The sequence below is a fragment of the Sphaeramia orbicularis genome, chromosome 9 (assembly GCF_902148855.1).
Source record: "Sphaeramia orbicularis chromosome 9, fSphaOr1.1, whole genome shotgun sequence".
In the NCBI taxonomy this organism is placed as follows: Eukaryota; Metazoa; Chordata; class Actinopteri; order Kurtiformes; family Apogonidae; genus Sphaeramia; species Sphaeramia orbicularis.
The window spans coordinates 26,510,287-26,534,847 of record NC_043965.1 but is presented as its reverse complement, the minus strand read 5'-3'; the positions used below and the strand labels follow the sequence as shown (position 1 = coordinate 26,534,847).

The 24,561-nt window shown below is 39.1% G+C and overlaps 1 protein-coding gene across 2 annotated transcripts; it reads left to right on the top strand.

The window, feature by feature from the left end:
• Window positions 1–506: 506 nt before the first annotated feature.
• Window positions 507–24,552, top strand: acacb (acetyl-CoA carboxylase beta). 2 transcript variants are annotated; one of them, XM_030143675.1, is made up of 54 exons: window positions 507–698; window positions 2,092–2,659; window positions 6,785–6,917; window positions 7,027–7,165; window positions 7,366–7,475; window positions 7,567–7,648; window positions 7,741–7,839; window positions 7,979–8,088; window positions 8,176–8,286; window positions 8,389–8,598; window positions 9,276–9,446; window positions 9,574–9,735; window positions 9,829–9,992; window positions 10,348–10,498; window positions 11,147–11,250; window positions 11,347–11,428; window positions 11,517–11,662; window positions 11,741–11,891; window positions 11,980–12,114; window positions 12,638–12,784; window positions 12,871–13,059; window positions 13,205–13,305; window positions 13,421–13,509; window positions 13,608–13,732; window positions 13,831–13,944; window positions 14,042–14,155; window positions 14,246–14,335; window positions 14,418–14,536; window positions 15,064–15,087; window positions 15,661–15,801; window positions 15,914–16,013; window positions 16,788–16,895; window positions 16,984–17,040; window positions 17,147–17,188; window positions 17,280–17,495; window positions 17,640–17,795; window positions 18,041–18,244; window positions 18,366–18,521; window positions 18,603–18,725; window positions 18,810–19,079; window positions 19,179–19,276; window positions 19,389–19,509; window positions 19,593–19,703; window positions 20,015–20,158; window positions 20,253–20,373; window positions 20,472–20,568; window positions 20,837–20,933; window positions 21,027–21,162; window positions 21,253–21,430; window positions 22,331–22,443; window positions 22,546–22,700; window positions 22,808–22,978; window positions 23,158–23,294; window positions 23,393–24,552. In XM_030143675.1, exons 2-54 carry the CDS (start codon window positions 2,112–2,114, stop codon window positions 23,517–23,519), a joined length of 7,299 nt encoding a protein of 2,432 aa, XP_029999535.1. In that variant the 5' UTR covers window positions 507–698; window positions 2,092–2,111; the 3' UTR covers window positions 23,520–24,552. The 2 variants fall into 2 exon arrangements, with proteins under 2 accessions (XP_029999535.1, XP_029999536.1); XM_030143676.1 differs by lacking the exons at window positions 507–698; window positions 2,092–2,659 and adding an exon at window positions 5,298–5,410.
• The last annotated feature ends 9 nt before the right edge of the window (window positions 24,553–24,561 follow it).

Sequence of the window (24,561 nt, the reverse complement as noted above, 5' to 3'; positions counted from 1 at the left end):
AATAAAATTGTGATCCACCTATTAATAGTTCATTTTTTCTGTATGTATTTTAGTTTCAATACAACACGACAAGAAGTATGTGTTTTACATGTATGATTATTTATTCGTAAATTACGAGAATTTCACACTCACCTACAAAAAATCCTTCTTAAAGGACAAATAAACATCTTGAATCACAAATCAAATTTGCTATATCGATTTTAATAGGTTTGCATGTATATTTACTCTGTAGCTTAACCTTTTCAATTAAATAAGCAAATATATTGTAAACTTATAAATAAATAGTAAACGTATTTTCTTGGAACGCAACGCAAGTTCTAAGGTACATCCATTTTTCTCCGCGGACCGGAAAGATAAAAATGCAGCATAACATAACATCACTTGTCTAAATACGATCTGTGCAGTTGTGAAAGTGGGAGGAGCCTGATGACCCCTCCTCTCCCCTGCACATGTTTACCTCTGGTTTACCCTCCGTGGATGTGGACGGAGACTGGGAGCAGAGAGACGGGACTGGTGGTAGGTGGCTGTGACATTTGCTGGTGTGAAAACTAATGAAACCACACAGATGTTAACAGTTCCATTACAAACACTGAACCGGAAATGTCTTCTATTTTAACTGAAACCCTTAATGTAATGATTAGTGTGTTTTCTGTTAGCGCGTTAGCAGCAGAAACAACGAGTGTTGTTTTACTTCAGTGGTCAGCGAATCACACGTTTTTGCTCATGTATGACTTTCATTTTACGTCTGTATTTTTTAATGTAATTTTCTTGAAGGACAATAAAGCAGTTAATGAACTCTAAATTTCTTGTTAACATCAGTTCAGGTCATATTCGGTCACTGAAGTCATTCATTTTTTGTAAGAAACCAGCCGTTTTTGTTTTTTTTTAGCTAGCCGTGCACACAGTTGTGAAGTCTTCTGAGGTCAGCATGGAGCAACTTATTTTGAAAATGTCACTTCAGGGTTAGATGTGGTAAATGATTTAAAACATACATGTCAAATCCTTATTACTTTTAAGTTAATGGAGTCTAAAGGAATGTTTTTAATGATATGACATGAAAACTTGAAATGGAAGTCTCTGATGGTCCAGCCTTTATTTCTGCTGCAGACAAATACCTCCTTGTCTGTACTGAAAGCCTCTTTTGCATGCATGGCACACTTCTGTCTACTCTTTTTCTAATTCTTTATTTGGGTGCCATCAGATGTTCACATTGGCTGTTTGTGCCTCATCCTCCTCACACTTCACTACCCCAGTACTTTGACCTTTACCCCATATGAAGCGGGCACACTTGGCTCTCATGTCAGCTGTTACCGACAAGCTGTTTACTGCAGACTGGCTAGAAAATGTAGCCTACAGTCTCCCACTGGTATTCATAGTAAACTGCTCCACTGTCTCTCCATATTGACACATAAAATAATCAGAGTGTATCATTTCTGTGAGCAGAAATGAACAGATCGATTACAATCAGATTTCAAATGAGTGAATTAACAGATCAAAAAGGCTTCCAGTGTTAATGTTATGAACACACTTAGATGTGGTGCTCAACTTTAGTCCTAGTTACCTGTCATGCACCTGTCCTGAGAGCCTCTAACCTCTAATAACTGCAGTAAAAATGTTTCCAGATTAGAATAATGCACAACCAGCAATGCAATCTATATATAGTGTAAACTTATCTCATTTTATTTTAGACAGAGGACAAAGTATGAAAGTCTAAATTTAGAATCTTACACCATCAGTCAGAGGTGAGGTCACCATTTAAAGTGTTTTTAAATGACAGTGTTATTTTACTTAAAGAAAAAAAATGAATGAAGGATAAGCTTTGTTACAGACTCATTGGCCACATGAATATCAATAACACTGTGTTAATGTTTGTGTCAAAGTTATCCTCTGACAACTTCATAATCCCCATATGTACAAAAAAGTTCAAATGCATAGTCGTTAAATATATATAATTTACCAATGTAACCAATATAATTATGACGAGTTAATACTGGCTCTGCTTAAAATACTCGCATCTGAACATTATTTTCATACAGAGTGTAAAATATGATGAACCTTTGTTATAACACTGTCTGCTTTTCATTTTTGCAGTTTCAAGAGGATGTTTGTGAATGCTTCCGGTAGTTTTTGGATTAGTTCTGTGGATAGTTTTGCTTCTGTGGAGGAGTAACACCAAAACAGAAGTGATGCCCGAGAAAGGAGAGGAATCTCCTTCTGGCTGCAGTCCCTCTGCAGCACAGGACAACATGCCTACTTCACACACCCCTCAGTCAAACGAACATTCCCCGTCAGCTACTACCTCAATGCACAGTGGAGCTCATAGTCCGCCGACCTGCAGTGCCTCTGCCGGTCTGGAAGTTAAAACAGGGGATAATGACACTATGCAGGCCTTGTCTGAGGTGACTTCAGCACAGCCAACATTAAAACCAAGCGCACAGAAATCATCTGAAAAAACCAATGTGCCAAGACTCAGCTCAGGGCCTGAGGCGAGGGAACGCCTCAAGTTCATTCTCGGAGCATCAGAGGATAATTCTTCAGACGAGGAGCCTCTGGTCACGAAACCTCCAAGTGGAGCACCTCAGCCATCAACGTCCACATCTAAAAATACTTCACAGCAAGCGATGTGTGCAGCACCGCAACCCAGCTCCTCAGGAATTAAGTAAGAGTTTTCTTTTAGTTATATTATCACCTTATACAGTTTGCAGGTTTATGACTCCACCATAATGAAATTTTAGTTGATGATTAATTGTCCTACATATAATTGCGAGAGTTTAATTCCTTCATTGTATCTTATTGGTAAAGTATAAACCAAACAATATTTTAGTTATACACATGCAGTTTACCTAATGAAGAAGAGCCTTTGACAGTGGAACATAAATTGCATAGGGCTGTTTTGACTTAAGTTGAGGTAAGTTAAATATTTAGACCTCGTTTTTTGAAATGGACAAATGCTGGAGATGAAGAGAGCACAGTGAGATGATGACGATGTAGTAGTTTCATCAAGCTGTTTTTATACTGCTGAATGGAAACAGTTATCATGATTGTATATAAAATCATTATGGTTAGCTCAAATAATTGCAGTATTTGTGTAATAATTGTGTACTAATAAGGTCTGCTTCATTATCAGTGGATGGACACCTTTCTTGTCATAGCAACAAAGTTTAGCATAATTGTATATAAATACTGACAAAGAATTCATATTTCAAAGTTTAGCCAAAGACTGTAAACTAACATGTTAAGGATGGGTATTTTAATTACTTTTTATGTTAAATAGGTTAAGATTTAAGATTTTGATTAGTTGTGACATCACTGTTAACATGTGTTCTCCACCCAAACCAAAATAATAAAAATAAACCATAGCCAAATGGTACACCATTTTTTTTATTTATAACCCTGTTCACCCACCCCAGAGGGTGGTATATAGATATACCAGGAATTCTGTTTGTCCATCCTTCCATCCATCCATCCAGCTATCTGTCTGAAATTTTTGTCCATCCTATTTCTCAGACACTATTCACCCGATTGTTTTCAAATTTCACACCCAGTGAAATTTGATGGAGATGATGAGACCATAGTGAGATGATGATGGAAATATATAACTTGCATATATTTCAAATTTCACACACATTGTATCTTTATCACTAGGAGAGGTTCAGTGCACAGCTTAATGGTTGAATTTAAATTTTTAGATTTTTTTTTAAATACATTTTTTGACATTTTGACTCACACAATTTATCCAACCTAGTTCTAGGACACAATCCACCCAATTATTTTCAAATTTCACACACATTTTCTTTACATCTGCCTTTCTCTCAATTTTTGCAATTTATTTATTTTTTATTTATTTATTTTTACAAATTTTTAAACGTTTTTAAAAACACTGAAAGGTAAGACTCTAAAATAATCCCTAGGTAGGCAGGGTATCAGTGAGCAGGAGGGGCAAATTGTTGTGGGACCGGGTGAGGGTATTGTTAAGCTCTGCTTACTTTTTCACTTGTTTTTCAATACAATACAATTATGTTTTTTCAGTTTTTACTTAACACATGCAGTATTCATGGAAAGACAGTGCTATAATTATTAGTTCTGCATCTTTGTGAAGTAAACCAAATCTCCTCCCACTGCAACCTCAAATAAAAATGATCTGACTCTTCAAAGAAACTACGAGGGCCGTTCAATAAGTTCATGGCCTCACCCAGAACAGAACAACACAGACTGATAATTTATATTTTATTTTTCAACATAATCTCTATTTACAGCAATGCACTTGGTCCATCGATGTTCAAGCATCACTATCCCATCACGAAAGAATGTAGCATCCTGTATTATAACAACCAGTATTTCTGGGTGAGGCCATGAACTTATTGAATAGCCCTCGTAAGTGTGTCATTTATGCATATTATTTTGACTAATTGACTATGTGGTTATCCATACACATGCCTTATCTAGACCTATAAATATACATGTGTATAAAACTCTGAAATGTTAATAGAAATACAGAGAGTATACATGTTAGCAGCTTAAGGGTTTTGCAAGTTTGCTGAGTTGTGGAGGCCTGGTGAAGGTTCATGACCTCTGACAGGTGGAACAATAATGGAAACACTCTAAATATTAGACTGAGGGACTACTATTAAATAAAACTAAGGTTTGTCATGAGATAATTTGGTTAAAAAAAGAGTGGTACACTGTAGTCGGTCTGTCTCCACTCGCTGTGTGTTATCACCTGACCGGCATGCCGTACTAACACAGGTCTGCTGGACGCAAACACTCCGACTCTATTATTGGAACAAGAGCCTGAGCCAATGACTTTGAAAACTGTGGTGTGAGTCCAGGTCGCAATGGAGGTAATTTGAGGCAGACAAAAACATATCCTTTACAAATGTATAGATTTTTTAATATTTGTTCACATAGGTACCAGTTATTTTTATACCCAGCATCTATATAGGACTGTCATGCACATATTTACACTTAAGGCTGCGTGTTCCATCTGACATGTTGAAAGGGGAGTATAAATAAATCCTGTCCTCATGAAGGGAAGAGAGGTAAGGAGTTCTCCTACTAAGATGAAAAACTAAATAATACTAAAATAAATCTACAACATTTGTTTCTCAAGTGTTTTTATATCCAAAACTTGTGGTCTTATGTGTTGTTTTCTCATCTAAAGAGCACAATGGGTACTTTTGTTAGTTGGCTGTGCTCTGCATATTTGTAAGGGAGAAGTTTGTGATCTGTCCACAGATGGGAGGGGACAAGGGAGGAAACGGCAGAGAGGAAGCACTTTGTGGACGCTTTGTTTTGGTTTTAGATTCTTAGCATGTGCTCTCACTGCTAACGTACGACACTAAAGTAAAGTTGGCCATAAAATGGAGGAAACAGACTACGAAAGTCCCGGTTGGTTTGCATGCCTGCTAAGGTTAGTCCCATGAGGAGGAGGGATACCATGTATTGTAATCTGAAACTTTAGCTCCGCTGTTTGTTTTGTGCACAGTTGCCACATGCTTTATGTCAGCAGAAATATGCATAAATAGTTTTTAGAATAGATGGAAACCTTTACAAAGGCATGTTTTAGAAGAGGAAGCTGCGGACTACTGCCATTATGTAACTATACATCTGGTCTTGCCTCGTGTATATGAGGAAATGTAAGAAAAATTCTCTGAACCCATTTAGACTAGAAGATAAAGTAAGCGAGGGGAGTGGTGTCCTCACCAAACAGTACAGTAATCAGAGACTGTATTTTATCATGTTTTTGACAGTTCAGTGTTTGCGTAGATTTACAACAAGTTGAGATAAATAAAACTTTGTCCTTTCTTGGGTCATGTTCCAGAAAAACATCGTATCAGGAGCACAAGTACCTTACAGTTGAGCTGGAGGGTTATCAACACACTAGTCCAATGATCTCAGAGTGAACTGTACAATACAGGTGTTATGTCTAAAGTTCAGATCAGCACGGACAGAATTGCACGCCAGCTTCACAATAAAGCCCACTGGTGCAACGCAGATGGTTCTCATTCATATCTGAACATGAAGTTGGCTCTTTATGAAGGTTCATGTTGCTTGTGGTGCAACTGCAGCATGTCTTTGAAATGAACACATAGTACTGGTACGTAAAATGACCTTTTTTTACTGAAATATTTATTTAAATAGTGAATTGCAAAATAAGTTGGAATGAAGATGACAGATTTATAATAAGTAACATGGAGGGTGTGATTCTCTCCACAGGTGATACAATAAGGACCCCAATATTCAACCTCTTGCTTTTTAGTCTTAACATTATAAAACTTAATCATGTAATCCAAAGTACAACTGCAAAACCTCATTTCAACATACAGTGTTGCTGATTTGGCAAGAGTACAGTGTGTGTGGAGGCATCTTGTTAACCTTTCTTGGCTTTGCTGTGGTGAATATTCAATGCAAAGTTGTAACAGAGGTGAAACTTTTCCAGCTTCTAGAGTTTCTTACTGTATATTTTCATTGATTTGACAAATTGTTTTCTAAGGAAGCCAGTGGTTGAGTGGAATTCAGCAGATAAGGTCAGAAATAAATGGGATTGGTTTACTGTAGCCTGCCTGCAGACTGAACTTTGAGATTTTGATTTTCAGTGCTGTTGTCTCGTCGATCAGTCTCACACTGACATGTACCAGCGTGACTGTAGTAGAGCACTGTAGTCTGGTTTGGTTTGTTTGTCTGACAGGGAAGATGGCATATATTTAACACAGCTAAAATAGAAAACAGACTGCATCCAGGTAATATTTTGGTGATTTTGGTAACTATAAATTTCCCACCTCAGGCCGAGCATGTCTGGTCCTCACTTGGTGAGAAAGGGACGTGAACACAGAAAAATGGACCTATCGAGGGACTTCACTGTGGCCTCCCCTGCTGAGTTTGTCACCCGTTTTGGTGGCAACCGTGTCATAGAAAAAGTAAGAGTGAAGTTATGCTTTTATTGCTTGATGCCTTAGTAGCACTCATCTTTTCTTTCTTTTCTTCTTTCTTTTCTAGTTTCTAAACTGGTTTCTCTTTCTTTTACAGGTGCTAATAGCAAACAACGGTATAGCTGCAGTCAAATGTATGCGTTCAATACGTCGATGGTCCTATGAGATGTTTCGAAATGAGAGGACAATCCGCTTTGTCGTCATGGTAACCCCTGAAGACTTGAAAGCTAATGCAGGTCATTGTCAACTTCATCTTATCATTTTTTACCCCTCGGCCACCTCTGGCCAGAGTTTATTGCCCTGCACTTATCATCATACAGTTATCTTGGTAAGAGTAAGAAAAATACCTGACTGTATGTTTACTGTGGACAGTGTTTCCTCTAAACCTGAATTGAATAAATGAATGACTAAAAACTGCTGCTTCATCCTCTTGTAGAATACATCAAAATGGCAGATCATTATGTGCCTGTTCCCGGTGGACCCAACAATAATAACTATGCCAATGTAGAGCTCATAGTGGACATTGCAAAAAGAATCCCAGTGCAGGTACATTTCAACATTTGTTTGTAGACTCTTAGCTGAACTTTAGCCTTTTCTACCCACTGCAATAAATTACTGTATATCTTTGTGTTAACAGGCTGTGTGGGCCGGCTGGGGTCATGCCTCAGAAAATCCCAAGCTTCCTGAGCTGTTAAACAAAGCAGGCATTTCATTCTTAGGTAACACACTGTGATGTTCACATTTCTTTGGTTTGGTTGACTTGTAGTGTGGCCAGGTTTTGCTCTAAAATGACAGAGTCTGTTTCTCTTAGGGCCATCCAGTAAGGCCATGTGGGCTCTTGGTGATAAAGTGGCTTCGTCCATTGTGGCCCAAAGTGCTGACATTCCCACACTACCCTGGAGCGGATCAGGTGATGCATCACCCTCCCTTCACTGTGTCTGTCACTGATATGCTGTGCTGGGTGTCGACTTTCTGAGGTGTGATTGTGTTAAAGGTCATAATTATCATATATGTTTCTCTGTCTTTCCATCCTGTCATTTGTGCTCCAGGTTTGAGAGTGTATTGGGCAGAAGAAGACCAAAGACTTAGTAATGTAATCAGTGTTCCTCCAGAAATCTATACACAAGGCTGTGTTCATGATGTGAATGATGGGTTGACTGTAAGTGTATTCAGCAAAATTATTGTGCAAATATCTTCTCCTTTACTATTATTTCAATCAAATTTGTTATGTACTGGTTCTATGCAGGGAGCTGAGAAAATTGGTTACCCAGTTATTATCAAAGCTTCTGAGGGCGGAGGTGGAAAAGGCATCCGGAAAGTAGAAAGTGCTGAGGATTTTCCAGGTTTCTTTAGACAGGTGTGTGTCATTAGGTTGTTTAAATTTGGTGTAACCAAGCTCCCATCTTTTACAATTGAAAGTTGATGTAATTCCTGTTGCTAACATGTATTTTGTTTGCAGGTTCAGACGGAGGTACCTGGCTCACCTATATTTGTAATGCAGCTGGCCCAACATGCCAGACACCTTGAGGTCCAGATACTAGCTGATGAGTATGGAAATGCCATCTCTCTGTTTGGACGTGATTGCTCCATCCAGAGAAGGCACCAGAAGATCATAGAGGAGGCTCCTGCAACCATAGCTCCTCCCTCAACGTTAGAACAAATGGAACGGGTCTGTTTCTGCATAGTTTTGTTTTTTCTCACAAGCCTAACAACCTCTGAGGTGTCACAGTGGTGGGTATCAACCTCATAAGGTGTCTTGAATGTACCTATGAGGACATTCATGTTAAAGGGGTACTTTGGTACCAGGACATATTTCTCACAAGAGAAATAAATTGTAATCCTGAACTAATAAGATGAACTTAAAAATATGCTAAAAATGAATATGTAAACCTTATTCTTTCAGCCTAAGCATGGTGTTAAACAGTCAGGGGATCAGTAAAGAACAAATACAGTATTCAGACCACTAAGTAGCTTATTTGCAGATTTTTGGAGGTCAAGAATTAAAAGGCTTTAATGCTTTAGTCTGTTTTTGTATTATATCTCGATACAAAGATCTAAAACAACGGGAATCATTTTCTTCCACTGATGGTGTCTGTGAAAACTTTTCCCCTGCATTAAAGACCCACTCCCTACCTGAACAGTGAGGTAGATGCATCCTTCAGCACAACAGTAGACTAGTGCTCTGTCCAAACATGGATATATTGCAAAATAAACGATTCTCTCTTTGTGTGGGCCTCTCATCCAAACATCTTTTAGGTCACTGAAACTGAGGTTTTTAATGTAATCCTGATTTGTGGTCACTTCTCTAGTTGTGACATCACACTTTGTTGCCTTTTTTTGGACCAGTACGCTGTACGACTTGCCAAAATGGTGGGCTACGTGAGTGCTGGAACTGTGGAATACCTCTACTCTGATGATGGAAGCTTCCATTTCCTGGAGCTGAATCCTCGTCTGCAAGTGGAACATCCATGTACAGAGATGATCGGAGATGTCAACCTGCCTGCTGCTCAGCTTCAGGTTAACACTTAGATAATTTTGCCACAGAAACAAAGAAAATCGTTCCCATGCTTATTTGTAACTAACTAGTAAGCCAGCCTTCTTTTTTTTTTTTTTTTTTTTTAACTTACTGTTTCATTTCTTATAGATTGCAATGGGCATTCCTCTTTATAGAATTAAGGACATTCGATTGCTTTATGGAGAAACTCCATGGGGCGACTCCATGATTAACTTTGAGACTCCAGACTGCATACCAAGTCCAAGAGGTCATGTCATAGCTGCTCGGATCACCAGTGAGAACCCTGATGAGGTAGACGTCAGCCCATCAGCAGGAGAGACCACCCTGTCTTTGGTGCATTTTTAATGTGCGCCATTGACTTCTTCTTCTTGTGTTCACTCACAGGGATTCAAGCCCAGTTCTGGGACTGTGCAGGAGCTGAACTTCCGCAGCAGTAAAAATGTCTGGGGTTACTTCAGCGTTGGAGCAACCGGTGGACTGCATGAATTTGCAGATTCCCAATTTGGACACTGTTTCTCCTGGGGTGAAAACCGTGAAGAAGCTATTTCGTAAGCCTCTTCTTCTCCCTTGTCAGTTGAAGCTTTCAGGCATCTTTTAAACTCTGAAGAACCAACCCTTAATCCAGTATCTGCTGTAGTGTTGTAACTGCAAATTATATAATAAGAAAAATGTCATGAAAATGTGATGACCTGCCAGTAATCTTATAAAAAATGTATTCAAATGACACAGTAATGCATCTGCATCATATTTATTATTTTCTTCTTGAATATTGGTTGAATTCTTTAATAGGAACAGAACAACATGATTTTGTAGGAAATACTGTATGGCATTATTATGAACTTATAACCTGTATCTCAAAGAACAGGTGTGTTTATTAGGTGTTGTATTCGTTTTGCACTTCAGGAACATGGTGGTGGCCATGAAGGAGCTGTCCATCAGAGGTGACTTTAGGACAACTGTTGAGTACCTTATTAAGTTACTGGAGACCGAAAGCTTTAGAAACAATGACATTGATACTGGCTGGTTGGATCATCTCATAGCGGAAAAAGTACAGGTAGGAATCCAGAGACCTTTAAGTGTTATTTGTAATATTTCACAAATTAACCAAAACTGTCAACAGAGTGTAAATAGATAACCGTTTTGACATTACGCATTAACTGGACTTGTTTCATGACTATACAACTACAACTATGGCGACTAAATACTGTAAAAACTTTTTAGAAATAATAAAGTATTTTATTTTGGGATCAAGGTTTCTCTCATCTCCTTTCATGTCAGATGTCAGTGTCTTTCGTGGAATAGTTAGAATGCTAATCACCTATCCTCGGCCTGTTGTGTTTCATAATACAACTTTGCACATCCCGTCTCATAGTAACTTTGTAGCTTCCAGTCTCTTTTCAGTGGAACATTATAGAAGAAACCATCCAGTGGGTTTATTCTAACTACTGTAGATATGTTTCTTGTATACATGTATGAAGTGATGGAACATAGGTAGGAAATTATGTAACATTATTGACAGTGTTAAATTGTTTGCCATGTACTGGTATATGAAGTTAATTCTTTAACCTGAATCTCTGCCCTTTTTAAGCAAGATATTGCACAGCTGTGTAGTGGATGCTGACTGAGCATTTTTTTCTTTATTTGTGTTGGAGACTAATTAAAGCCACATGCTGTTTTTATTTATTTATTTAATTTTTTACAGGCAGAGAGACCAGATACCATGCTGGGTATTGTCTGTGGTGCTCTGCATGTGGCTGATGCTAGTTTTAGAAAGAGCATGTCTGACTTCCTACACTCACTGGAAAGGTCGGTGCTCATGACTCTAATTGCTGTTTCACTACAGTTGATTTGCATGTACATATAATAGACTTCTAAAATATTCTTCGGTCTGCCCATCTGTAGAGGTCAAGTGTTACCTGCTGCCAGCCTCCTCAACTCTGTCAATGTGGACCTTATTTATGAAGGAGTCAAGTACTGCCTTAAGGTATCTGTTTTGTTCCCCTTATACGTTCCTGTTTCACTTGACCTCTTATCTTTTCATTGTCTAATAAAAAACAAATCACTGTTGGCAGGTGGCTCGACAATCTCCGACAACTTACGTCATCATCATGAATGGCTCAGACATTGAGATCGACGTACACAGGTTGAGCGACGGTGGCCTCTTGCTGTCGTATGATGGTAGCAGCCATACAACCTACATGAAGGAGGAAGTGGACAGGTACGTCGCGGTTCAGCAGATGTAAATTAACCTGTTTCTTTGTTCACTGCCCTCAATATAGTGCGTTTATCCTTACAGCTACCGCATCACTGTAGGCAACAAGACCTGTGTGTTTGAGAAGGAGAAGGACCCCACAGTGCTGAGGTCACCCTCTGCCGGTAAACTATTGCAGTATTTGGTTGAGGATGGAGGTCATATTTTTGCAGGAGAGACCTACGCAGAGATTGAGGTGACTGTGATGGGTTTTGGGGAAAATATTGGTAGCCTACAGTTTCCTAAGAGGTCCTGTGGGTTTCATGTCTGTGCTGTATTTCCAGGTGATGAAGATGGTGATGACTCTGATGGTGCAGGAAAGTGGTTGTATTCACTTTGTCAAGAGACCTGGGGCAGTTCTTGAAACTGGCTGTGTGATGGCTCATATGGACCTGGATGACCCTAGTAGTATACATCGGGTACTCTGTTCTAAATCCTTTTTCGTTAATTCCACTTTATAGTACTATTCAGATAGTCTCATTAAGTATTTTTTCCAGTTTTCTTTTTCTTTTTTTTTTTTAACTTTTCCTCTTTATTTATTGGCTTTGGTTTGGTAGCACAACTTTGAACCTTTTATTATTTTATATTTGTATTGTAGTCTTTCACTTTGGATTTCAGCTAAGTTCTGGTCAGACAGGAATTGACTTTCGTATTTTAGTTTTGATTTAGTTTTTCTGGTATAATGAGGAAAGCCTTGATTTGTAGAAGCTGAAATATTGTACAAAGCTAGTTTGCTACTATACGTGATGGATTCATTGTTTTATTTGGACATTGTGGTATAGCCACTGCAATGCAATGTAAATGTTTTTTTCATTTTAGTTCGGATTGCATTGCTTATTGCGGTTTTTATTTTTATTTCAGTCAACAAAATTGAGTTTTCACACCTTGGTTTAGTGTCGGTTGTGTTCGTCATAATAACCTTGCTTTGATCTTGTCTTGTAGGTGGAGCTTAACACAGCTGTGCTGCCACCCCAGCAGCCACTACCCATCATTGGTGAAAAGCTTCACCAGGTGTTTCACAGTGTGCTTGAAAACTTGGTTAAGGTGATGGATGGGTTCTGCCTCGAAGAGCCCTATTTCGGCAGCAAAGTATGTCACAGACTACCTATACCAATTTAAGCAGATTGTTTTGATAGATTTTGCACATCATTCATTATACTTGTTTGTCTTTGCAGCTGAAACAGTGGGTGGCCACCCTGATGAAGACTCTAAGAGACCCCTCATTGCCACTTATGGAACTTCAGGAGATCATGACCAGTGTGGCAGGTCGCATTCCCCCCGGTGTGGAAAAGGATATCCGTAAAGTCATGGCCCAGTATGCCAGCAATATCACCTCAGTCCTCTGCCAGTTTCCCAGCCAAAGGGTGAGAGTAATAAATGGTGAACTACTTATTGCAGTTGCTCTTGTGTCAAAGAACAAATTCTGCAATGAATAAACAGTCACTTTTGCTAGGGTAGAAAGTGTGAAAGAATTTATGATAATAATGTATTTTTCCTGATTTCTTCCAGATTGCTAATATTCTGGACAGCCACGCAGCCACTCTGCAGAGGAAAGCTGACAGAGAGGTTTTCTTTATGAACACTCAGAGTATTGTACAGTTGGTACAGAGGCAAGTTTTTCACTTTTGTCTGCTGCAGATTATTGTCCAGACTTTTTATAATATCATAACCATTTCAATAACAGTTTGTGTTTACTGATGTACAATACCATTGTGTTTGGTTTAGGTACCGCAGTGGAATCCGTGGTTACATGAAGTCCGTTGTTCTTGATCTTCTAAAGCGTTACCTGCAAGTAGAGATGGAATTCCAGCAAGGTGACATAAAATCTTGAAAATCTGAAATGAGGCTTAATGTTCTTAGCTGTTGTATATGGTTACAGTTGGCATAATCAATGTTTTGTGCTCTCGAGCAGCTCACTACGACAAATGTGTTATCAATCTGAGAGAACAAAACAAGCCTGACATGAGTTCAGTCCTGGACTACATCTTCTCCCATGCTCAGGTCTCCAAGAAGAACATCCTGGTCACAATGCTTATAGTAAGACCTTCAGCTACATAAATCCTAATGTACATACACTGGCCCTTGTCCTACATGAAAACCCTGACATGGTGTGGTATTTCTTTGACTTTATGCAGGACCAGCTTTGTGGGAGAGACCCGACCCTGGCAGATGAACTCATGGCCATTTTGAATGAGCTCACACAGCTTGGCAAGATGGAAAATTCTAAAGTAGCTTTAAGAGCAAGACAGGTGAGACCAAAGACCACCTGCATCTATGTAACACTGTGCACCCTGTTACATTTTAACCATAAATAAACATAATATAATTATTGTGAATGTGTCACAGGTCTTGATAGCCTCCCATTTACCATCATATGAACTGAGACACAACCAGGTGGAGTCCATCTTCTTATCAGCTATTGACATGTACGGCCATCAGTTTTGTCCGGAGAATTTAAAGGTTAGTGTTTTTTTGGAAAGTTTCATCTAAAATTTGTAAGTTTAGAACCTTAAACAGCAATCTAACAATACTTTTTTTCCTTCACTGCAGAAACTCATTCTCTCAGAGACCTCCATTTTTGATGTCTTGCCGAATTTCTTCTATCACTCCAATCAAGTTGTATGCATGGCCGCACTGGAGGTCTGGATAATAAACGCACACCAAGAGGATTCTGTTGTTCTAATTTGTTCACTGATCATTAATTGTTTGTCTTTAATTTCAGGTGTATGTGCGCAGGGCTTACATTGCATATGAACTAAACAGCATCCAACATCACCAGCTACAAGATGGAACATGTGCTGTAGATTTCCAGTTTATGCTTCCATCATCGCATCCTAACAGGTAAGACATCACTAAACTGCACCACGAAAGCTCTTCATCTAAATGGCAATCACATATGACTATACTACACCATTTATTCAATAAATTGTAAATCAGCACATATTTATTTCCTCAACTCACTGATAGTGTTGCTGCCTCTCTGTTGAGACCTTTCACCTGTGTGGATGTCCGAGTTGGCTTCCTTTCCAGCAGTAGCTTTAATTAAACCACACAAAATGACTTTCCATCTAAAATGCTTTACTTCCTTATGAACAAATACAGGCCTAACAACAAAACAGTAAATGTCCTACACATTTCACTGGTTTGTTTATGGCCTATTATAAAGATTAACTGGATAAAAATAGCCACTCTCTACACAGTGGTGCAGACAGAGATCATTAGTGGCTTTAACTGCTTATGGCTTACTTTGAATGCCACTCAACATTAATGTGAATGTGCAGAGCTTTAATCCAATTATAATGCCTAGAAGTAGTGGTCAAGCTTGATCATCCACTGCTAATGTTCACTTGTCAATCGTCTTATTTCAGAGGGAGCAGCCCTACTCTGAACAGGTAGAGTAAAGCTCCTCCCAATCAGCCAAACAACTTCATCGTGTGTATGTCTCACAGCAATGCATGCCGAATGCACTGTTGCTTTTCTCTTCTGTCCTGTAAAACCAGAAATATTAGCCGCAAAACTCTAATTCACATTGTAGCTGAGCTTATCTGAATGTGTTTTTAGCTGCTTCTCTCAACTTGTCAAGCAATAAGAAGCTTTTTGAGAGGTCCATGTTAATTCTTGTCCTTCTCAAAAACCTTAAGCCTGAAATTTCAATTGCCACTGAATGAAGAGACTGCTCCAGTTTATGATTTTGGATCTTAATTTGCAAATCAAACAGTAACATCAGTTGTTAATAATTTTCTGTGAAATACTGAATACACCTATGTCAATATAAGTTGATATAATGGTATTATAAGGGTGGCTATAATTGGTTGCTGTCTGTTCAAAATAAGACAACCAATCTTTAACTGACCGTGAGTATTTGTATTTTGGCTTTTTGTGCATTATTTGCTGAAGCAAACCTGTCTGTACTGATTAGTCAGCGGTCCTGTCTGCTCGTAACTGTCTGTCTGCATGTCTTTCAGGATTCCAGTCCCGATGAGTGGATCAGGACACTTTAAAATGAGGCGGCAGAGCAGTGAGCTCTTTCTGGAGGGATCCCTGTCTCCTCCCTGCCAGCGAATGGGGGCCATGGTGGCTTTTCAGTGTTTTGAAGACTTCAAAAGGTATCTTTAATTTATACCATGCTTTTCCTTTTTTTCTTATTATAAAAAGGATCTGCAGATCAAAGTAAGTGCATACTGTAGTCCTGAATATTTCTTCATTTCTGTGCTGTAGGAACTTTGATGAAGTTCTGTCCAGCTTTGCAGAACCACTCTTGGAGAATGCATCATTCTTAGAGTCCTGCTCCAGTCTTTACGAGGAGGAAAACTTCAAGGTGAGGGCTGTGTAAGAGAATGTGTTAAAGCCAGTTTGGACTGAAGATTCATGATGAAATAAAACCAAGTGTGGATGTTGTAGCAGTTTGAATTGGCCCCTTGCAGCTCACTACAAGCCAGCTAGTTTACATTGCTACCAATTCTGTTTGTCAAATCTCCACTAGATGGTGTTAGATGAGACATAATACTGCATTCTAACACTGCACAACTAGTGTTGTATAATGTTTTTTGTACTCACCATTTATGGCCTGTAAATCATCAGTTGCCAAGAAACATAATGCTCAGCTATTTCACTGCCCAAATGGTGTCTGCAAAATGTTTTCTCTGCTTAAAGTGGTGACACAAACTCCTCTAAACAATAACTGCTTCTACAATAGATGAAAGAAATTTTCAACCCTCTAGTTTTTTTTTGTTTGGTTTTTTTTCTGCCTTATCAGTACTTTAAGAGTCTCTGCAGATGTAAATTGGTGATGTGTGTGGGAGAACGGTTACAGGTGAAAACAACAAAAAGCAGACACTGTGTTTCATTCTTTTCGACTGTAGTCATTGTTGTAATAAAGTGTCAAAGAGGTGAGACAGTGTGCAGGATGTAAAAATGCAACTGTAGCCTTTATTCAGATGCTTCAGACTATAACTTACTACGAAAAAAACAATTAAGTTGTCAGTTAGACCAGATGTACAAGTTACTTTGAAAACATATTACTGATTTATGAACAAAAATATTATTCTGCTTCCGTGTCAGTGGAGAATGCTGTCTTCTCTGTCAATTTCAGAACTCAAAGGAGAATCCAATCCACATCATTAATGTGTCCATAAAATCAGCAGACACAGAAGATGACGATGCCTTGGTCACAGCCTTCACTGCCTTTGCTCAGTCAAAGGTCAGATTGCTCAAAGGATTTAATTCTTTATATTATTGAATCACACTGTATTTCCAGAAGTTTAATTATTGAAATGTCTTTTAAACAGAAAGCAGTCCTCTTTGAGTGTGGCATCAGGAGGATCACTTTTTTGATAGCGCAGAAGGTAGTGCTGCATTTACACTCTGTTGTTTAATTTGGCCCCATTTTTATCATTTACATTATTCATTCACTAATTATGCCTTAATCCTTTTGATATTTTATTTCAACAGAGAGAGTTTCCAAAGTTCTTCACTTTCAGAGCCAGAGATGGGGTAAGTTTATTGCCATGAAAAAAGACCTTCATTACTGAATTGACAAGCAGATGGGAGGTGATGATCTTCTTATATCTGTGCCTCTCTTCAGTTTCAGGAGGATCGCATTTACAGAAATCTGGAGCCAGCTTTAGCATTTCAGCTGGAGCTCAACCGTATGAGGAATTTTGACCTGACAGCCGTTCCCTGTGCCAACCACAAGATGCATCTCTATCTGGGAGCTGCTCGTGTTCAGGAGGGAGCTGAGGTCACTGACTACCGCTTCTTCATTCGAGCTATTATACGCCACTCAGACCTCATTACAAAGGTAACAGAGCAAATGGTGACTAAAATATTTTTAAAGCAATAATAGCTTATTTTTCACTTCATTAAAAATAAATTCATACTCTGCTTTATGGTGCTTATGTTTACACTGATATCTGTGTCATTAAACCATCTTATATACAACCAGGAAGCGTCATTTGAATACCTTCAAAATGAAGGAGAACGTCTTCTGCTGGAGGCCATGGATGAGCTGGAGGTGGCCTTCAGTAACACCAGCGTGCGCACAGACTGCAACCACATCTTCCTCAACTTTGTTCCCACAGTCATCATGGACCCTTCTAAGGTCTGAAACATAGGATTTATACGCTTTCAGATCACACACTCCCTTCTATGTCCAAATCATGTTGACAATGACTATATTGGTTATCTCATAGAGCCTAAAATATGAAAAATAAATTAAAAGTGCATACATTTGGGAAACCCTCTCCTAGATATTTACTTGGGCAAATGGCAATTAGGGTTTTTATCGCTCTCTGTAGCTCATGGGTTGTTTTGATCCTTGTGTCCTCATTTACTTGGGACCTTCAGATAGAAGAATCTGTCCGCTCCATGGTGATGCGCTATGGCAGCCGTCTGTGGAAACTGCGAGTCCTGCAAGCTGAGCTCAAGATCAACATCCGTTTGACACCCACTGGGAACGCCGTCCCTATTCGTCTCTTTCTCACCAACGAGTCTGGCTACTACTTAGACATCAGCCTGTATAAAGAAGTCACTGACCCAAGTTCTGGACAGGTCAGGACTAGAAATTTTAGTTTGCGACTGTTTGTTTTTGGATGCCCTGATCATTTCAGTGCTGTGCAAACAGTTTTGTAAGATGTGTTCTTCAGCAAAATTCTTATCTTTCCCTCTGTAGATTATGTTCCAGTCATATGGGGACAAACAAGGTCCACTGCATGGCATGCTGATCAACACACCCTATGTGACCAAAGATCTGCTGCAGGCCAAGCGCTTCCAAGCCCAAACTCTGGGCACTACATACGTCTATGATTTCCCTGAGATGTTCAGACAGGTACTGCTTAATGACTGAATTAGATTTATTGCTGAGTTTGATGTTCTCAAATTGTCTGACTCTTTGAAAAATATCCTGTAGGCTCTGTTCAAGTTGTGGGGTCCAGGGGAAAAATATCCTAAAGAGGTTCTGCAGTGCACTGAGCTGGTTCTGGACCAACATGGTCGACTGGTGCAGATGAACCGCCTGCCTGGAGACAATGATGTATGCTTTTTAATACAACCCTTGAACTTTCTTTTTATGCTTTCAGAGTGAGATTATGATAACACTATAACCCCTTTACATCAGGTGGGAATGGTTGCATTCAGAATGAAGATGAAAACACCAGAGTACCCAGAAGGTCGAGACATCATTGTGATCTGTAACGACATCACCCACATGATCGGTTCATTTGGTCCTCAAGAGGATGAACTGTTCCTCAGAGCGTCTGAGCTGGCTCGAACAGAAGGCATCCCCCGTATTTACATTGCAGCCAATAGTGGAGCACGCATCGGCCTCGCTGAAGAGATCAAACATATGTTCCAGATAGCCTGGATTGACCCTGCTGACCCCTACAAGGTAACTCCTGGGACAGGTTTACAGGTTTTATTTTGGTGGGCAGTGGCAATATTAGTCTGTCCTTTGACATATTATGATGATTGTTATATCTCTCTGTAGGGGTTCAAGTACCTTTACCTGACACCACAGGACTATACACGTATCAGCTCCAATAATGCTGTGCATTGTCACCATGTAGAGGAAGGTGGAGAGTCCAGGTGCAATACACAGCATCGTTCACTGAATACATCACCTTTACTTAAGTATTCTACATGTCTTACTTGATTTGCAGGTTGACAAATGTTTCGTCACTGTTTCTACTTATTACAGATACATCATCACAGATATCATAGGAAAGGATGAAGGTCTTGGGGTTGAGAACTTGAGAGGTTCTGGCACCATTGCTGGAGAGTCATCTCAGGCCTATGAGGAGATTATTACCATCAGTATGGTGAGACAAAAAACCTCACTTCAAAGCAAAAAACTACTTGATCTATCATAGATTTTTCTCAGAGTCACTTTCTCCTCTTGTAGGTGACATGTCGTGCCATTGGAATCGGAGCCTATTTGGTCCGTTTGGGACAGAGAGTGATCCAGGTGGAGAACTCTCACATTATTCTGACTGGAGCTGGTGCTCTGAACAAGGTTTGTAGAAGACAGGCAGTGGTGTACATATGGAACATACTCCATATTGTCTATGTTTACATGCACAAATTAACAATCCTACCAAGCGGTTTGCATCACTAATGAAAATGAATATTCCAATATAATTCCTGTTCATCTGTAGGCTCGCATGTGTGGCAGATTTTTGTGTCATTTTGCTTGTCTGTGTCAAAATACAATATTTGCACATATCCAGAAAGCTGTCACTATTTAAGTCTTTTCATAATGGTTAAAAGTTGTGTTTTCTCCTTCTGAAAAAAGAAGAAAACTAACATGTCGTTGCCTGTGAGCAGGTCTTGGGCAGAGAAGTCTACACATCCAACAACCAGCTGGGTGGCATCCAGATCATGCACAACAACGGAGTCACACACACAACTGTGCCAGATGACTTTGAAGGCGTCTTCACCATCCTCCAGTGGCTCTCCTATATGCCAAAGGTTCAGCTAAATTAAACTGAGTGCTGTCTAGATGAAGATACACAAACTAAACCAAATTTTAGGTCACTAACCAACCCTCTACTCCTTCTTACAGAACAAATACTCTCCTGTACCTGTCATACCAATCACAGATCCAGTAGACAGAGAGATTGAATTCACCCCGACAAAAGCACCATATGACCCTCGCTGGATGTTGGCTGGGAGGCCCAGTCCCAGTGAGTGGCAGCATCTAAATTACGAATTTACTGAATTTTAATACTTGGCTGTTCCTAGCTTTATATTCTTTATGATGAACGTGATATCATGTCTTTAGCTGTGAAAGGTACCTGGCAGAGTGGATTTTTTGACCACGGCTCCTTCATGGAGATCATGGGTTCTTGGGCTCAGACAGTGGTAGCAGGTAGAGCACGGTGAGTGTCATTCTGTCTACTCTCAAGGTAATTTATATTTCAGGGCTGTGTATTTACAAAAATCTGCAAATATGATATTCATTATGGTACAGGAGTTCTGATTCAATATATTGTGATATGTTGTGATTCTGTGAGCAAAGTGATATATTTAGATTTTTTAATCTAAATGTAAAAATTTATAGTAATAAACACACACAAATGTTCATTTTGTTTGTGGATGATTAAACCCTGTTTTTATCATTTTGATAACATTGCTAAATTGCTACAGATTGGGAGGAATCCCTCTCGGTGTCATTGCAGTGGAAACACGCTCAGTTGAGCTCACCATCCCAGCAGATCCAGCAAACCTGGATTCAGAGTCTAAAGTTAGTAAACATATCCACATGTTGATGTAACATAAAGTGTGATTTTAATAAGAATGAGATTTGACATTGTTTTTGTGTTGTTTTTTTTTTCAGGTTTTGCAGCAGGCTGGACAGGTTTGGTTTCCAGACTCTGCCTTTAAAACAGCTCAGGCAATTAGTGATTTCAACCGTGAACGTCTGCCTCTCATGGTGTTTGCAAACTGGAGGGGCTTCTCTGGGGGAATGAAGGGTATAAGATGATTACTTTTGCATACTGACTGTGTCACTCTTGAGGCTCTTAAATTTCACTAATACTTGTTTTTATCCATTCCCCTTAAAGATATGTATGATCAGGTATTGAAGTTTGGCGCCTACATTGTTGATGCTCTACGCAGTTTCCGTCAGCCGGTTCTAGTGTACATCCCACCACATGCTGAGCTCAGAGGAGGGTCATGGGTGGTCATCGATCCCACCATTAACCCTCTGTGTATGGAGCTCTATGCAGACAGGGAGAGCAGGTATGTGAAGTTTACGTGGAAAGCTCTGGAAGAAATGAAGAGACCACAGTGAATTTACAGACATACACCCTGTTGAAAACATCTGGAATATGATAAGGAAAAAACAAAAAAAACATGGTCACGCGCCTCAGACAAAGCTGAGCTAAAGCACCAAAAGCAATCTCAAGTACTGGATCAATCAAGACACGAAAGCTGAGATTGAAAATCAGGGTTACTCCACCAAATATTGTTTTCTTAACTCTAATCCATAGTAAAACATAGGGTTGTTTAAAATTGATATGAAATCATTTTCTTTGTTTTATTTGACCTCTGAAAATACTGTTTTTTTTTTCTTTGTGCTGACTTCTCAATTACTTGCTTTCAGCATTCAACCTTTCCTAAGTTATTTATCACCATTTAATATAATGTAATCACCTGGATTTTGCTTTGTTTCAGTGAAAATCAGGTATTTCCATACATTTAGTTCACTGACCATGTAGATGTCCTTATGAAATAAATTCAAAGTTACTATATCAAAAGAGAAAACTGAAGAAAAAGTGACCATTTCAACAAAATATATCATTAGCTGAACATAAGAATAACTACAACCACTGTCATTTGTCAGACTCCATGGATTTTAATGTTGAATCAATGTTACAGAAGATGATGGTGTTTCCATGTTCATTATGGAGTCTCTAAACCTCCTCAAAGGACAAAAGTCGTCAATACTTTTTAGAATAAACAAAAAAAAATATCCAAACACAAACCTGTGAATTGTAAATCAAATGGTCTCTTCATTTTTGTTTTTTTTGTTTTGTTTTTTTACCAGAGCTGTCGAATATTCAGCTATGATCTCAGTTTCAGGTGTTTGTGAATGACTGCTCTGTCTGTTGTCTGCTGTTTTCATCACTCCATTTTTAGAGGTGGCGTACTAGAGGCTGAGGGCACAGTTGAGATCAAATTCAGAAGGAAAGACTTGCTGAAGGCAATGAGAAGACTAGACTCAGTTTATGCTAGTTTGGCTGAGCAGCTTGGTAAAACTTCCTTTCTACACCCTCACAACTACTTGTTTGTTTTCACTCTGTTTTGATGTACTGCAGGGAATTTGTGACACAAATTGTTTGCATTTTTCTCAGCTTCCCCAGAGCTTTCTGAAAAGCAGTGCAGAGAGCTGGAGGCAAAGCTCAAAGCAAGAGAGGAATTCCTGATGCCCATCTACCACCAGGTGGCAGTGCAGTTTGTAGACCTTCATGATACTCCGGGCAGAATGCAGGAGAAGGGGGCCATCACTGTGAGTGTGCACCATATGACCACTTCAACAGGGAACATGTGCAGAAAATTAAACTGCAGTCAGAGCTGTAATAAAAATGCTGATGCTATGCTCTATACTACTGACAGGATATTTTGGATTGGAAGAATGTGCGGACTTTCTTCTACTGGCGCTTGCGCCGCCTCCTTTTGGAGCAGGTGGTGAAGTGTGAGATTCTGCAGGCGAACAAGGATCTCAGTGACGGACACATGCACTCCATGCTGCGTCGCTGGTTTGTTGAGACTGAGGGAACAGTCAAGGTGTGTGATGAAGAAGTACTATTTATTCATGCTTCACATGCAGTATAACCACCATGAATACATATCTGTAAAGTGAATCTGCTAAAACAAATTAAGATTATCATCCAGGGTGGATACTAGGATGATATTATAGGGAGATGCAAATGTGATGGGGTATTTAAGGTTGCGTCTTCCCACAGGCCTACCTCTGGGATAATAACCAAGAAGTAGTCGAGTGGCTTGAAAAGCATTTGTCCAAGGAGGAGGGCACTCGATCAGCCATCCGAGAGAACATCAAGTACCTAAAGAGGGAAAACACTATGAAACATATTCGCAGGTACACACACAAATACACATGCTGAATTAAATTAGACCTCTTCACTGAAGACTACATTATATTTCTATGTGTAATACGTGTGTCTGTTTTTTTCGTAGTTTGGTGCAGGCCAACCCTGATGTAGCGATGGACTGCATCATCCACATGAGCCAAAATATCAGTCCGTCCCAGAGGGCAAAGCTCTCTCATCTACTGGCGACTATGGACAGCACTAGCACCAGTTAAACTGAGAGAATTTTCCTGTTATATTATTTAAAAGAACAAATAAACTACTGATTGTCCTGATGAAATGTAATTTAAAAAGCACATTAGTATTAATGGGTGAATATTAGGATTGGGGCAGTTTTTTGTAATAACAGTGACATAGATTGAATTATTTCACACAATTCCCAAAACCACTTCAGTGTTCAGTCTATCCTAAACTTTAATATTTTTTGATGTAGCATAACCTACACCTACACTAACCTACACAGAGTTTATTTTCTACTTTTGTAAGTCACATCTTTTCAGCTGCTCACCCCACAAACCTGCTTTAAGGGTCACACTTTATCACTTTAATGCACATTTCACTCCTTGTATTCATATATAATGGTGCTTCTTTTTGAGGCTGAAATTTTACAGCCTTCATAAAGTGTGGTATTTCACAGAAAACTGAATTTGCACCCATCTTTGAATGTAGTCTACACAAACTTCAGCTCAGACAATTGATCAATTCTTTGATCACTCATAAGATGAAAATGAAAATTTAATAGTGTATATTTCAGCATTTCTGGGCCAGTCAGGTGATTCAACTAAATTTTCAGTTTAAGAGCTACTGAGTGTTTTTTTTTTTTTTTTTTTTTTTTAAGAGTTTAGTATTACAGAAGTGCAGATGCTGTTTTTTTTTCTAACAGTATAATGAGGGCAGGTATGTTTGTCATTTCACTGTCCACTTATTTCAATGTACCCTCTGGTTGTTTATCTGTGTTGTAGTGTTTTTTTCATTCAGCCAGTGGGAAGAATAATAGATGGTACTGTGACACTGTATGTGATATGTCTGAACATTTGTTTTAAATTTGTCTTTCTTTGACATAGACTAATTTTTTGTTAAACTCAGGTTTTGTTAAAAGGCAGATATTTGCTATTGTGGCTTGATTTGCCTGATCTTATAAAAGTACTATAAATATTAGCCATTACATTTCATGAGAATGTATGGTAACACCACTGTGCCTGTATTCTGCTAAGGGCTCTTTATTAATAAATAAATATCATTGATATATTTTTGGCA

Bases quoted from the DNA above. Each gene is read 5' to 3' on its own strand.
- acacb (XM_030143675.1), top strand. From the start codon at position 2,112: ATGCTTCCGGTAGTTTTTGGATTAGTTCTGTGGATAGTTTTGCTTCTG. The intron at 19,080-19,178 runs GTAACTCCTGGG...ATCTCTCTGTAG, and splicing joins ACCCTGCTGACCCCTACAAG to GGGTTCAAGTACCTTTACCT. The intron at 20,934-21,026 runs GTTAGTAAACAT...TTTTTTTTTCAG, and splicing joins ACCTGGATTCAGAGTCTAAA to GTTTTGCAGCAGGCTGGACA.